Source organism: the organism of the source record quoted next, unplaced genomic scaffold (assembly GCF_019419815.1).
Source record: "Pyrus x bretschneideri cultivar Hongxiangsu unplaced genomic scaffold, Pyrus_bretschneideri_v1 Contig17, whole genome shotgun sequence".
Taxonomy (NCBI): domain Eukaryota; kingdom Viridiplantae; phylum Streptophyta; class Magnoliopsida; order Rosales; family Rosaceae; genus Pyrus; species Pyrus x bretschneideri.
In genome coordinates, this window is record NW_025999468.1 from 838,373 (window position 1) to 852,909 (window position 14,537).

A 14,537-nucleotide genomic window follows, 5' to 3' on the forward strand; every position below is an offset into this window, starting at 1 on the left:
ACAATAGCATAGCATGCCAACCAGAGATGATAGCGACGTCGGACATGGAAAATTCAACTTCTATCGACTCAGAATACCGAGTACTTTTGCTACATGATTAACATTTTTCACAAGTGTTGAGCACATGAAAGTCTCACTCGAAATTAATTTTTACCACTGTGAAGTGTGAATAAGCTACAATATCAAGCCATAGCTACATACATCATACACTAAACTCCTGGTGCAGCCGAACTAGAACGACGATAGCAGTAGAATGCAAAAATGAAGAAACCACATACAATTGCAGTAACATCACGAGAACTTTGTGCAGAATAGTGTGGCATTACAGATAAAAGAACAGAGGAATTTTGAAGTTAGAACATACATTCTGCTCGTTAATGAGGGATAGAACGGTGCAACTACGGTGAATATCACATTTGATTGTCTCCAGCATGCCTGTGGCTCAGGATCATTCTACAGCTACGCGTGTGAAATTACGAGTGCCTCCAAGCATACACTGTTGCACCTGGGTCTGCTGAGAGTTTTATATTTTTCCATCTTCATATAAATGCAATTTGATGCATTCCCAAACAAATTTGTAGCCCCTCATTTCTACATAGAATATTGACAATTACGTGGTGAGAATGGACAATGATAGAGCTCATCGCCAACCAAGACGATATTCCATCTGCAATAGGAAAAAGGAGAAATGGATCCCTGATGGTGGCGATTGCACTGGAAATTCAACATACTCCTGCAAAATACATGTCCTGGTACAGCTGCTACTGAGAGGACTCCTCATGTGAACCATTCTGTGGTGCAGCGGCTCGATCCTGTGACAATCTAGATTCCAAATTTTCAACATCAATAAAGGGCTCCTTTAATCCATCATCCTCCTTATCAGTGTCATTTGACATCTCATTATTCTGCTCTACAGCTCTAGAGCGTTCCTGTTGCTTTACCGTTTCAGTATGCTGGTGGAACTCTGTATGCAAATTGTAAGGAAGAGATGGAGCAGTAACGCCTAACCCTTTGGAAAGACAAACATATTTGAATGCAAGTTGCTTGTAATTATTAAGAAGGTCCTCTACATCATTGATGCTTAGGTCCCCAACATTCGCAAACAAGTATGGATACTCCTGGAAAACCTGGCCCACCTGATCGTTGTTTACAAGGACTGCTGCACCCTTATTCTCCAAGTCCGAAAGAGATGGAATTTTTGAATAGGGTGAGTTATCCTTTGCATTAGGTATCTTCTTCCCTCGGGATTTTGTTTCTGAAGATTTGGACCGTGCTGCTGGGTCCTTGTTGGCATTTGGAGGTTGATGTCTGGTTTCCATAGATTCTGATCTATGTACATATCCTGCAAATGGACTGCTTTGAGTATACTGACCATCCAAATCAGTTGAAAGTCCTGAAAGAAGTGCTCGAGCAGTTTCCATGTTCTTGTCATACTCAGATTCATCCAGTGAAATAGCGTTTGCATCAATATTTGAGATGAAGGACTCAACGGAGAGCATGTTTGTGAAAAAATAGGATGCCTCACCAACTAATCGAGATTGTCGCCTGTACCTTTGTATATACAATAAATTTGAGTGCAGTTGTGGGGGGTTTGCCTGCATCGCATCCATACAATAAAGCAACTTTGTAAACCTGACATACTATGTTGCCTTCTTTAACTGAAGAGCACAACCCACCTCTAGGGGGAACAATAATTCAAAAATTTACTTAAAATCAAAGATCATATGTATTGCATCAAAGGTAAATGTTTAATCAAATAATTCAAGCCATGATAAAAGTTAGTCATACCTTTAAAGTAACATAAATTAGGACTGGAAGAAATTCATCAGCTCCAGGGGGATTCTCATTGGAAGCAACAGAAGCATTCATCAGCAAGTTATTGATAACCTTGCAACAATTGAGGATACACACAAGCTTATCCCTCGGTGCCTTATACATATTGATCTTTTGCAGTTCTTTTTGTGCAAGCTGCGAAGATAAAAAAATAAAATAAATAAAAATAAATAAATAAATAAAAAGGAGCCAGGGTAAGGGTTTTTGAGAGGTATCAAACAAATAATTAAGTCGACATAGACAGAAGTAGGAAACAATAAATTATGATTGAATAATGCCCCATGCACATTCTCAGGAAAATAATAAAAACCTAAGGGCTGTTTGATAACCATTTCGTTTCAGTTTTATTTATCATTTTCTGTGCTTATATAGAGGAAAAGAATGCCAGAGAAAGGAGGAATGAAGAAGGGTGAAGGAAGGGTGGTTGAAAAAATGTGTATGGATTAACACACAAAATGAAAACTAAAACAAAAAACTGGGAGACAGTTTTAATTGATTTCAGATTGAAGTTATTGTTTTCATACTATCTCCTTCATTTCTCCGTCCTCCCTCCCACCACCTCCCTACATCCTTCTCCATTCCAATTTCTCACGTATACTTTCCCTCTATCTCTAGCAGAAAAAATGACATGGTAATCAAACGGGCCCTAAGAAAAACAAAGTTGAATTACAAATTAGAGAGACCGAGACACATTAATTACCCCGCACATGGAGAGACAGTCAGTTCACACACCTCGGAAGAACTGTAAAGGGGGAAGTCATCTCTATTTTATGATTCTTTCAACTAGGTATTTGTCTGAGCTATAAAAACTACTGCCTATGTTGAAAAACCTCCGATCATCATGACTATTTCTTTTTTAATACCTGTCAACATGTGTGTAGGTTTTCTCCAAGAAGGCCCCTGAACAAGGACCTATAACAAATATAGACGGCTCATATGCAAATCAATACATCTCGATTAAGATCCATGACCATATCTTTATATAATGTACTTTATTCGTGCATATCTAACATAGGAAATTTGGTTTAGGTCAACAAACAATTTCATATTTCAGCAGAGGTCAATCGTCTATTTATTTTCTAGTATAGATTGGAATAAAGAATCTTCCTCTCCATCTAAGGTTAATACCATTTGCTAAAATTTCTCTTCATTGAGCTATCTTTAAAACACAAAATATTGATTAATTCAATCCTAATGTTGAAATATTTTGTGACCTCAAACAAATTACCCCTGTTTGATATGTGTATTATATATTAATGCCATGAGCATACAAGGACGCTTCATTTATACATATTTCATATGGGTAGTCCTCTACTCACCAGCCATGAAGTCTCATTTTGAAAGGTGGGCTTGATATCCAAATTTTCCGGCCGAATAAACTGTTGTACTAAAGCCATCTTCTCATACAGTTGCTCATCAAGTTTTAAATCATCTGGAAGCGAAGCAAATACGCGAGGAAATAACTTTGTCATAACATACTTCTCCAGTCCCTGCACTTAACAAAAACCCACAAACCAAAAAGTACCAACAACATCAACAAATCATACATATATTAACACAAATTGTTAGCCAAAACACTTTATAGCAAGCAAAACGACAATGCAAATAGTTGGATTCGTAAAATCGAACAAGGGTGTCAAATTCAATGTCAAATTCAAGCTCAAAGTTGAAACTCACTTCGCCGGCACTGTCGAGCTCCTCCTCTGAACAGCCCGCCCAAAGTGGATGAGCCCTGAAATCAATTTCCATCCGGGAAAAGAAGTCCTGCACTGCAGCGCTGTCCCTCTCCGGATCAGGAGCATTGTTCGTAAACGACACTATGAAACTGCAATCCAATCCAATCCAATCTAATCCAATTCAATTCAATGCAAAACAAACCCAACACATCTTTGTTAACACTCAATTCTCAACTACAGTAATTAGAGATCATCACTACATCAACAAGCAATGAAATGAACGATCGGAATCTTAAAAATTCGTTTCACCTTTTTATGGACTTGACGAAATCGGCCGCCGACGGTTGACGCATGCGTTCCAGAAAGTCGTGCAGTCCTAAGAACACGTCGGCGTTCTCCATTCTCCTCCGTCCGATGGCTCCAAAACCTCAGCCCGCGGCGATGATGAGAGAGAGAGGGGGAGGGAGCTGGAGAGCAGAGTGCTTTTACTTCCAAAGCCAATTGCAAATTGATTGTGATGGAGCCGATGCACGAATTGATTATCTGATAAAAGAACAGAGCATCCAACGTTAATTAACCAAAAAAGTTAATTAACTTCGTAAATATTAAAATTTAATTCACCTCTCAAAGCGCGTCCTATTTTTCATATTTATTTTTTTAGTAATTTTTTACAATTTTTACTTTTTTTATTTATTAAAAACTTGTTGATAACAACTTTTAACCTTTAATTTTTTTAAAATAAAAACCGAAAGTTATTGTTCAATTTTACATTTTAGTAGCCGTTTGATAACTATTTTGTTTTCAGTTTAAAAAAAAATTGGAGTTTAAAAACTTATTTGATAATTACTTTTAGTTAAAAAAAAAAAAAACAAAACAAACAAAATCGAAAATTGACAACCTAATATTTAAAACTCTAGAAATTAGTTTTTAGCTTTTCAAAAAGTGAAAACAAAATGGTTATCAAAATTTGACTGTAAATTTTTAGATTTTTTCTTTTCAGCTTTCATTTTTTCTTAAATTGAAAATTAAAAGTAGTTATTAAATAAATTTTCAATTTCATAAGAAAAACTAAGAATAAAAATCGAAATGATGATGAAAAGACTCCTTAGATTTCAAAGTTTGACTTCAATGTTTAGTTTTTAGTTTAACTTTTTTGTTGAGTATTGAAACCAATTGGCTAGGTTTCAAAAAGGAAAATACATTGTAATAATTAGGGTCATTTGATAATAATTTTTTCTTTTTTAGTTTTTAAATTTCTATTAATTAATGCTGAAATGATCATTAAACGAACGAGTGAAAAAAAAAACAAAAGTTTAAATCACGACAATCAAAATTACAAGGTCCAAAGTATAGACATTGACCAAGTCCACCTCGGACGCATGTATAGCCCTTTAGCGGACCCCATAAGCCCAATCAAATGAAGGATAATGTTAGGGAAATAAACCTGTAGATAAAGAAGTTGATAATACGATTATGATTTGATAAACGTGCTCATTTCTATTGATGATTCATTATTTAGTTTAGTTTGCAAATTTTGTCTATAAAAACAAAATGATTTGTTTTCTTCGCTAGGGTTTTGAAAAGAAAGCTGCAATAGGGTAATTCTAGAGAAACAAAATTTGCAAATTAAATGATGTGCCACAAGTATAAATGAGCATGTTCATCAATACTTAAGTAATAAACCAATCATCAAATTTCATGTCCTTTTAATTTTCCGAACATTACTCTTGCAAATAAGAAGAGCGTAAAACTGCAATGGAGGAGGATCGGATCAGTGAGCTACCTGATGAATTCTAATTGCCATTATTTCTCGGTTGAATATTGAGGAATCAGCAAAGACTTGTTTCTTCTCTAAGAGATGGATAAATTTGTGGAAACATGTTTAGTTGTCTCGGTCTCAACTTTGATTCAAAGAAGTACAGACTGGTTGATCGGATGAACAAAATACTCTTGGAATATCATCTGGGTGAAACCCTAGAAGCTTTCAGATGTCTTCCAGTCGTGCTCCACACGCAATCGTGTTTCCCCTTATTTAGAAGCATGCATGCACCATTGCACTCTCCCTCACCATGCTATATTTGAATGCAAAAGCAATGCGAATGACTGAAGCATTTCGATCGATTTAATGATATTTTTCATCAGTTATGCACTCTCAACCCTTCGCATTGAAGTATACGCGAGGGGGGAACATATCTTCAGCTCCCTGCAGATTTTCCTGAAATAACCAGTCTCGAGAACGTATCATATAGTGTTGTTGCGGAGGACAAACGAAGCCTCGTGAGTTTGGCTTCCTTGATAGAGCAATCTCCTCTCTTCGGTAGAATTACAATCGATATAAAATAGACACAATTTATTGAACAAAAATAAAATGTAAAATAAAGTTACTGATTTTATTTTTGAGTGAGAGTTACAACCTAGTCAAGTGCCTATGCCAGCTAGACGAGCTAGTCAAACGTCTAAGGAGGACTAGGCATCATTTCTTGATTTTCAAACGCCTAGACATTAATTGGACAGTGACCAAACGTCTATTGCCTGGACGGAGATTATTTAAACAATCACACAAGATTAATTTTAAAAGTCTGCTGCATCAATACTTTAAGGTGGAGAAGTTTTATGGCTTCGTTGGGTACACTATTGACACCGGATTTGCTACGTACTTGATTGAGAATGCAGTCATGCTTGAAAAGGTTATTGTCGAACAAGCCACGGAATTCAGTCACAAGTTCAAAATAACAGATCATGAGAAGTTGACGGCTACAAAACAGTCTGCAAAAGTACCATCCTGAACTGAGCTAAATATGATATAGTAAGAGGAAATTTTAGCAATACTCTCTCAACTTTAATACAATTGGAGTAATGGTTCACCAACTAAAATTTCATGACTATTGGTCCCTTAGCTCATCAAAACGTGAAGTTATGGTCCTTTATGTCAACTCCGTTAGAACTTCAGTTAAAATGAGTTGCGTGCCAGAAGCTAAATCAAGGGGCAAATATAAAAAACCAAATGAAAAAAATTGTAGCAATGATCCTTAACAACTTTAACCCAATTGAAGTAATAGTCCCTAACTTTAATCCAATTGTAGCAATTGTCCTTTCAATATGACTCATTTTGACGAATTCTAACGAACCATAGCTACACATTTTAATGAGTTAAAGGACCGGTGATCATGGATTTTTAGTCAATGAACCATTGCTCCAATTGAGTTAAATTTTTCCACTTCCATTGTTTTCCTAAAACTTAAAAACTCTTTCAAGTTGGTGACAACAATGAAAAAAACAGGATGAGATCATACGAAATCGTTTTAGTTTGGTGAGAAAAATAAAGAACACATCAGATTTGCAAGGTGCTTGATTTAGTTTTCTTTTCCGGTAAGTTTAGTTAAAAAAGAGAAGAATTCTTACTGCGGTCTCGTCGCATAACACGAAACCTTTGGCTAAAGCAATGGATTTTCTGTTTTGCATTACACAAGTGGAAGGATACAATACAACATCGATTCCAAACGTTACTCCTGATATTGGGGCTACAACTGACTCCCACATCAGAAAACATTTCGGTCCTACGTAAAACTATATCACAAGAGCTGTCAATTTGTATACATACTATATTGTACCCTCCCACGCGCAGTGACAATTGGAAGAATTTTCAGATTCACGTCGATGAAATCGCCAAACACTTGGACTGAACAGCTTCAACATAACTTAAGCACCAACCTCATTAGCTCTCAGGTTTTCGAAAAAAGTTGAAGAAATCAGTGCCTTGGACATCATGTGTATCAGATCCATGTGCAATGCTATCTCCTATACTCTCTAGAAGACTGTCAGCTGAAGTTGATGTGAATCACAATTTGAAAAATTTTTACACAAGAAAGACCTTAAAATGTGAACTGGTTTAGAATAACGAACTCCAAACAGCTGCATCCCCTTCACCACACTTTTCATGAACAGATTTAATCCTTTCCACCGACTTGCAGATACCGCTGCAGCTCCAATCAAATGATGCAATACACACATTACCTGCCTGTGCCTTCCACTCACAATCTGCAGACGATTCATATAAATTACAAATACCCCAGCAACGGACAAGGTTATCAAATTTACACGTTGTAAACAGACTGATAAATCTGTTGTGTGGGAAAGACTGACTTAAGTCGTCTATTGGGTAGTGAAACATGCACCAATGCCATTACCAATACCACACTACATTTCTTTGCCTTTTCTCTTTAGATTTGGATGCAAGACATTCACCAATCACATAATTTTTCAAAAAACAGTACCTGGTGGAGTCCCACAGCACATATTGCGTTCATCAATGTGTTCGACTTCAAGACCAATAAACCACGAACCAAGTGACACATCTTCATTGGCATACTTATGCAATATGGGCCTGCAATAAATGACAGGATGTCACAGAACCCTATCATGTCTTGCAGAAAGTAATACACGAAAATTTTCAAACCATGTTTACCACTTCGAACACCTTGCAGACTTTATTAAGTATGAACCCTTGAATTAATCTCGTTGAGAACACCACTGCTTTCAGGCCATTACTTTGATTTAGATCCATATCAGAGGTATTATTTTCTCATATTTTTTGCAAATTTCATATAATGGACAACACAACATCTTGAAAGGTCAAAGAAAAACCCAGACTTCTTTTTTATTTCTTTCATATTACCAAAGCTAGGATCAAAGATGTTTGCAATGTCTTTGACCATTCAATGCATTTCTAATATCCAACACAAATATGTCAAGTTTCAACATCTAGTACAAGATTTTCAATGTAGTACTGCAGTTACTTCTATTTGGAGAAATAGAAAAGATGATCTTATATATTCTTACTGGTTAATGGAGACGTATGTAGCAAGATCCCTTGAAATTGCATAAATCTGTCCAGTTGCATGCCGGAAGTACTTGTTTCCCTCCTCTCCAAACTTCCAATACTCTGGTTCATGGTACTTCACATTCCTAGAGAGTAAAGAAATATAACAAGATCAATCTCTCCTCATTGAAAGCACACGCAAATTGAAGAGTAACATTATCTCTCATTGTCATAAATGCATCAGGACAATTACTTTTGGGCAAGAACAGGTCCAGATTTCATACACCCAATGTAGACTCTTGGTTTTGAACGGTGACGGGCAAGAGTAGTACCTAGCATACCTATGCAAGTAAGACTTGTAAGAAACTTATCCTTGGTAATAATATTTATACAGTTATTCTAGTTGAAGATAAAGCAATGATGCAGCAGTGCATACCTAAATTGACATGTACATCATCATCCACCTTGACATAAAAATCAGCATCCCATTGTGCAACTGCAGTAGTGAAGAAAATTTTCGTTTTGGCAGACAATTCATGATAGCCTTCAACGTGTTCCTACAGTGAAAAACAAGAATGATACCGAATTCCTAGCAGAATTGTCTTAAAAGTAGTTCCACATAAACAAAGCTTTATTTCTACTCTCTTACCAGCCTGAGGAAATCATTATGTTGAGCATCTTCTGAATCAATGGCTCGATCCAAAATGCTGTTGGATGTTGCACTGTACAAATGAGGCAGATAACACTCAGGGCAGGTTTGGATAGAAAAAAAAAAACCATTTCAATAACCTATCCACTATCTTTGTGTGCCATGCATTAGAAGGATAAAAAAAAAACAGGTTATGGCCTCTATTCATATGTATAATTTATCCCGTATACCTTCCTATCCTCCATATTATTCTTTTCGCTCAGAAAAAAAAATGGCATGTCATAGTTACAACATAATGGTCCGACATTTTATGACTTCCAACACTACCACTAGCTCACACAGCAAGAACAGCAAGTAGTAAAGGTAACATTAGCAAAAGAAAAGGAAAAACTAAGTTGCAAGTTTCAATATCTAAAATGCTGAAAAAAAACCAAAGTAAGAGGAGCAGGTGATGCAGAAAAAACCCATAAATGAGCTATTGGGAGATCATAATGCACGTGGTATGTGTTTTTAGGTTAGCAAAAGAAAAAGGTGTGAACTAAGCTGCAAGTCTCAATCTTTAATTTTTGACTTAAAACTAAAGTAAGGGTGGCAAGTGATGCAGAACTTGTTACTGCTAAATGATTAGTTTACTGTTATCTGGACATTTTACCACACCACAAAACGACTGTATGAATGAATTTACTTAATTACTTAGCCATTTAGAGCACTGCCTTCTCCAAGTAGAAGTATCAAATTTCGTGGGAATGAGCACATGCATATGTCAAAATTGCCTCATCAAATTTCACTGCATAGGCTGCAATTCTATGATCTAAATGTAACTTTTCCATACCTGTGGCCAATCATAAATCGGATAACTATCCCTTTCTCACGCTCCAACTGCAGTAGCTTTTCCCCTGCCGAACAATTCAGACACTTTCAGCAAGCAGGGCCATAAAAGCATGGATCTTGTTTACACTAATACAGAAGAATTACAAGCTTGCAGTACCTTGAGGCATCCAAGTCTCTCTAACTGAATCTCGCCTCCTCCTACTACTAAAAGCAGTGTTAATTCCAATAACAATAAATGCTTTCTTTCTAGTTGAATTGGCCTTAGACAATTGCGAGTTGGCAGTGGAGCCACCGGAGTTCCCCATCTCCTGCGAACTCCGAGCTGCCGCCAATTCCATCTGAATCGACGCCATCTGCTTGTCTAGAGATCTGGCATGCCTCCGCGAAATTCACAATAAAATAGCCAAATTTTCAGTACCCAGTACAAATTCATACAATTCCAACAAAAACAAAACATCCCAAATCCAAAAATATAAAACAAAAAAAAAAAAAAAAAAAATATCAGAACAAGAGCTCAAGTGCTTGCACTCACTGAATTGATTCATGAGTTCTGTAGATTTCGTCCATCACATTCTTATCTTGTCCATGCTTCTATAAATAGCAACAAATTTCTTCTCAAAGAATACTCAAATTTAACCAAAAGGGTATGTAATTATAGAGAAATTAATTAAAATTAACACCTTCTTAGTTGCGCAATCTTCCGAGACGATTTGAAGCTCTTGCTCTTGGCGTCGAGTCGAAATTAGCTGACCGTTGGTTTCAGGTGCTGCCCACATTCTGCTACCATAAAAAATTCAAAACCCATAATTTGTTTCAGCACTAAAACCTAGAGAGAGAAAGTTAGAGAGAGAGAGAGAATTCCAATTGAACAAAACCAAAATTTGGGTAAGCTGGAAACGTTACCTGCCGGTGATGAGCATGCCGAGAAGGAAAGCCGGGATGCAGAAAATGGGAATCCATGTGGCGGAGATCTTCTGGGAGCTTCGGCTCTTCATTTCTTCTCTCTCAATGTAGAGAGAGAAAGAAAGTAGAGAGAGAGAAGAAGAAGTTGTGACGAAGCTGATTGCGAGATGAGAGAGACGGTGAGAATTTGTAGGTGGGATTTAGAAAGAGAAAAAAGTTTGAATTTTCTTACGAATTTTAGGCCTGGTGGGTTCCATTTGTACCCTTAAATCTCTGGACCGCCAAAAAAATACAATTGTTTGGCATGGACTTTTTGCGAATTTATGCGAATTTGTGTCTCCGCGTTCGGCCATGGCGTTCGTCTCAAGTCGCCGTCTCTCCGCGCCAGTTACGCCACTGGTCAAGAATCAATGACCCGTTTTTTAACTCGGATGCGTTACTTCCCATCCAGTTTGGAAACCCGACCCGTTGTTTGGCTTCTTTGGAAAATACAGGCGTGAGAATTTTGAAGTGGATGCATCAAAGATCCACAGTGGCCTGCAACATCATTAAACTGATTTGGGTTTGAGGAGAAATTTTTTAGTGTGCCACGAATACAATTTGATATATTTATAAAATAAATGGTCGCAAATATAGTCTGGTATACTCGTAAAACAAGTGGCTGGAAAAAAAAAATTTCAAGTACCGAACCACTTTTATTATGGAATAGGATCCTATCCAGATCTTCTTTGTAAAGATTCTAGGAATTAGTTCATTGTATCATTTCGTCAATCATCATGAGACCAGAAATCATTTTGAATTTTTTATTTAAAATTGAATACAAACAAAATTTAATGAAAACTGTCAGCGCGATGTACGATGATGACTAATATAAATTACAAGGATTCGAATATGATCCCCATTCTTATGTTATGACAGTCAATGTACCGAATTATGATTCTAACACACTGAAAAATATCTTTTTAATAAGATAAATAAGTAATTACATAAGAGGATATGGTTCCTTCATTTAAACCTAGGAAAAATTTTATACGGAATTTCAACTTTTTTTTTTCAAGTAATTCGGAATTTCAAATAGTAGCCGACGCTAATATTACAAGTATTTTTACCCTCTCTAAAAATAGGTCCAAAATCAAAAGCGTAGGGGTATACTTTATAGGTAACCAACTATTAAACTCATGCCACTAGAAAATTACGCTTAAACAAATTAAAAACGTGCAAGTAATTTGGATTTGGAGATTTAACGTTCTAAGGATGTGTTTTAGATTTGAAAATTAAGGTGTGGGTCCAACAGTCAGTGTTCGGGGTTATGATTCATGGTACGGGGTTTGAGGTGCCAGTATTTGATTTTTTTTTTTTATTAAACAATATTATCTACATTAAAAAATTAAAGGGGTAAACTAAGTTTCATAATGAGTTAGTAATAATGTAGTTTAAATTCTTTTTTAATCAGAATCAAACCTAAGATTTCTCACTTATAAGTGAAAATGAATACTATTAGACCGTAGTACTAAATGATTCAAAACTTTCAATTTTTAACCTTATTATTTTACCGCAAATCAAACACGTGTACTATACGAAATGCGAGTAAAAGATAATCATGTCCAATTTAAATCATTTCACTATTGAGCATGAGTTTAATTCTTTATTGCCTATGAATCTAGTCTTTATATATCGACAAAAGCTAAGGTACAATTTTGTATTTTACATAGTACAAAATATAGAATATTTTTTATGTTACAATTTTATTATCTATATTTGTTGTAGGCATAATTTACTGAACTATTTTAAGGGAATGATGAGAGGGAGGCCGGCGGAAATAAGGGAGAGAAGAGATATATTTAATTGTGAGGTGTGTGTTATATCATTCCATTGTGTCTTTATTTATAGTAGTATGATAGGTTAAATCTTTACCCTAATAGGATTACAACTCTAATAGGATAATATCTAACTTAGAAAATATTCTAAGATATCCCTATATACACTAAGATTTATACAATCACATTCTTAATCTAAATATGATTGCAACAATCCCCCATTGAGTGTGTAAAATACTCAAACAAAATATCGCTTCAGATCTTCAGCAGTAGAACAGTTAATGAAGTTGTCGACACAACGGGCAAATGCGAGTCTCAAATTGATGAAAGTATGCATTGGTAGTTAAACTCCCAAAACCTCGCTATGGTAAAACCTAAGGTAGGTAAAAACCAATAGAATAAGGTGAAAAGTGAGAAGTATGTATAATGTCTAAAACAAACGTCATATAGGACGAAAGTAGTGAACTCAGCGGAGTATGATCATCCCAGGATAGGTGCTTCATCAAAACCTTGTTAGGTTGCAAAAACTCAATGGGAAAAATGCTCATAATCGTAGGAAAAAGAGTACATTAAGATCAAGTGCGTATGCTTCAAGATACTCCCCCTGAGTTAGACATAACTTCCAAATAAGAGAACTACAAACAATTCAACTCATACAACTCATATTATTTAGGCATACCGATTCCTTGGATGAGCTTCTCAAATGTAGACTTGGGCAATGACTTGGTAAAGAGATAAACATGGTTGTCATGTGAATGGATTTGCTTGACTTTAATGTTCTGATGATGTTGTTGCTAGTGAGAATAAAAGAACTTCGACGCTATATGCTTGGTGTTGTCTCCCTTGATGTATTCCTTATTTAACTACTCGATACATGTTGCGTTGTCTTCAAAGATTGTTGTAGGAAGGTCAATGATGATAGTAAGACCACTAGTGCTTCGAATATGTTTCATGACTGCTCTCAACCAAAAGCACTAACACAATGCTTCATGCAAGGTGAGAATCTCAGCATGGTTCGGCGAAGTTGAAACTAGTGTTTACTTGGTAGACCTCCAAGATATTGCAATGTCTCCAACGGTAAAGACATAGCATGTTTGAGAACGTGCCCTATAAAGGTCAGACAGATAGCCAGCATCTACGTAACCAACAAAGCGGGAATCAACCCGAGGGCCAAGGGGTTGGCAACTCCACTCAAGGATTCATAGGTGTATCTGTTGTAACCTTGAAGTAGCGAAACATCTTTAACACCATTCCAATGTCTGCATGTAACGCATTGATAGGAGCATATTTATGTTACTTTGTTAGCTTGTTTCTTTGCATTTAGTAAGTTAGTTTCTATTTATTATAGTGATTTAAGCTATTTTTGTGTGTTTGTAGGTTTAAATGACAAAGTTGGTAAGAAAGTGCAATTTGGAGCTATTTGGAGCAGTTTTGGGCTTGGAATAGATTGCATATGCATGGAGCAAGGTGGATGGACGAAATTGAAGATCAAAAGAGGCTAGGAATGTGCTTAACATCTGGAAGAATTAAATCAAAGACTTGGAGGATAAGGAATCAGCCATGAAGAAGGAAACATTATCCAAACATTATCCAACCTTATCTTATCTTATCCTAACCTAATCTTATTCCACCTTAATTCCAGCTACAAAGATGACTCCTTTTGACATTAAATCACATAAATATCAGGTTCTAGAAGCCCTATTTTCGTGCCCTAAGTTTGTGCCACATATTTCATCCATTTCCTTCTAAAAATCTGCCACAATATCCCTTCTAGAAGGCCTATTCCTTGCTACAGGTTTTGAATCCATTTCCCCTTTGGTCTCTACCGTGTAACCCTAGTCCTTTTCCCTTAAGATTGTGCAATCATTTTCCCTTCAGAAATTTTGTGAACCCTAGCCTATAAATACTTCATTATGCTGTACAAATCAGATCATCACCCTTTACCATCAGATCACCACCCTCTACCATTAGATCACCACACCATCCACCACACCTCAAGAGCCTAAATT

At 36.3% G+C, this 14,537-nt stretch overlaps 2 protein-coding genes across 4 annotated transcripts; both read right to left on the minus strand.

Moving 5' to 3' along the window:
* Nucleotides 1-262: 262 nt before the first annotated feature.
* LOC103956990 (vacuolar protein sorting-associated protein 9A) lies at nucleotides 263-4,069 on the minus strand. 2 transcript variants are annotated; one of them, XM_009369047.3, is made up of 5 exons: nucleotides 3,819-4,069; nucleotides 3,511-3,658; nucleotides 3,153-3,323; nucleotides 1,789-1,968; nucleotides 263-1,595 (listed from the first exon to the last, which is right to left on the minus strand). In XM_009369047.3, the coding sequence occupies exons 1-5, from the start codon at nucleotides 3,908-3,910 to the stop codon at nucleotides 762-764; spliced, it is 1,425 nt and encodes a 474-aa protein (XP_009367322.2). In that variant the 5' UTR covers nucleotides 3,911-4,069; the 3' UTR covers nucleotides 263-761. The 2 variants fall into 2 exon arrangements, with proteins under 2 accessions (XP_009367322.2, XP_048437236.1); XM_048581279.1 differs by having other exon boundaries at nucleotides 3,511-3,680; nucleotides 3,819-4,065.
* A 2,875-nt stretch (nucleotides 4,070-6,944) lies between these two features.
* On the minus strand, nucleotides 6,945-10,948 carry LOC103956991 (beta-1,3-galactosyltransferase 7). 2 transcript variants are annotated; one of them, XM_009369049.3, is made up of 11 exons: nucleotides 10,712-10,948; nucleotides 10,489-10,585; nucleotides 10,341-10,399; nucleotides 9,966-10,186; nucleotides 9,810-9,873; nucleotides 8,978-9,050; nucleotides 8,765-8,885; nucleotides 8,582-8,669; nucleotides 8,349-8,474; nucleotides 7,784-7,893; nucleotides 6,945-7,547 (listed from the first exon to the last, which is right to left on the minus strand). In XM_009369049.3, exons 1-11 carry the CDS (start codon nucleotides 10,801-10,803, stop codon nucleotides 7,399-7,401), a joined length of 1,200 nt encoding a protein of 399 aa, XP_009367324.2. In that variant the 5' UTR covers nucleotides 10,804-10,948; the 3' UTR covers nucleotides 6,945-7,398. The 2 variants fall into 2 exon arrangements, with proteins under 2 accessions (XP_009367324.2, XP_009367326.2); XM_009369051.3 differs by having other exon boundaries at nucleotides 9,966-10,177; nucleotides 10,712-10,946.
* Between the last annotated feature and the right edge of the window lie 3,589 nt (nucleotides 10,949-14,537).

Coding starts and splice junctions, on each gene's coding strand:
- LOC103956990 (XM_009369047.3), bottom strand. CDS start 3,910: ATGGAGAACGCCGACGTGTTCTTAGGACTGCACGACTTTCTGGAACGC. Junction 1,969..3,152: donor AAAATGAGACTTCATGGCTG/GTGAGTAGAGGA, acceptor TTATCTTCGCAG/CTTGCACAAAAAGAACTGCA. Junction 1,596..1,788: donor TAATTTATGTTACTTTAAAG/GTATGACTAACT, acceptor GATGCGATGCAG/GCAAACCCCCCACAACTGCA.
- LOC103956991 (XM_009369049.3), bottom strand. CDS start 10,803: ATGAAGAGCCGAAGCTCCCAGAAGATCTCCGCCACATGGATTCCCATT. Junction 10,586..10,711: donor GGCATGCTCATCACCGGCAG/GTAACGTTTCCA, acceptor TTATGGTAGCAG/AATGTGGGCAGCACCTGAAA. Junction 9,874..9,965: donor AGAGACTTGGATGCCTCAAG/GTACTGCAAGCT, acceptor ATTGTTCGGCAG/GGGAAAAGCTACTGCAGTTG.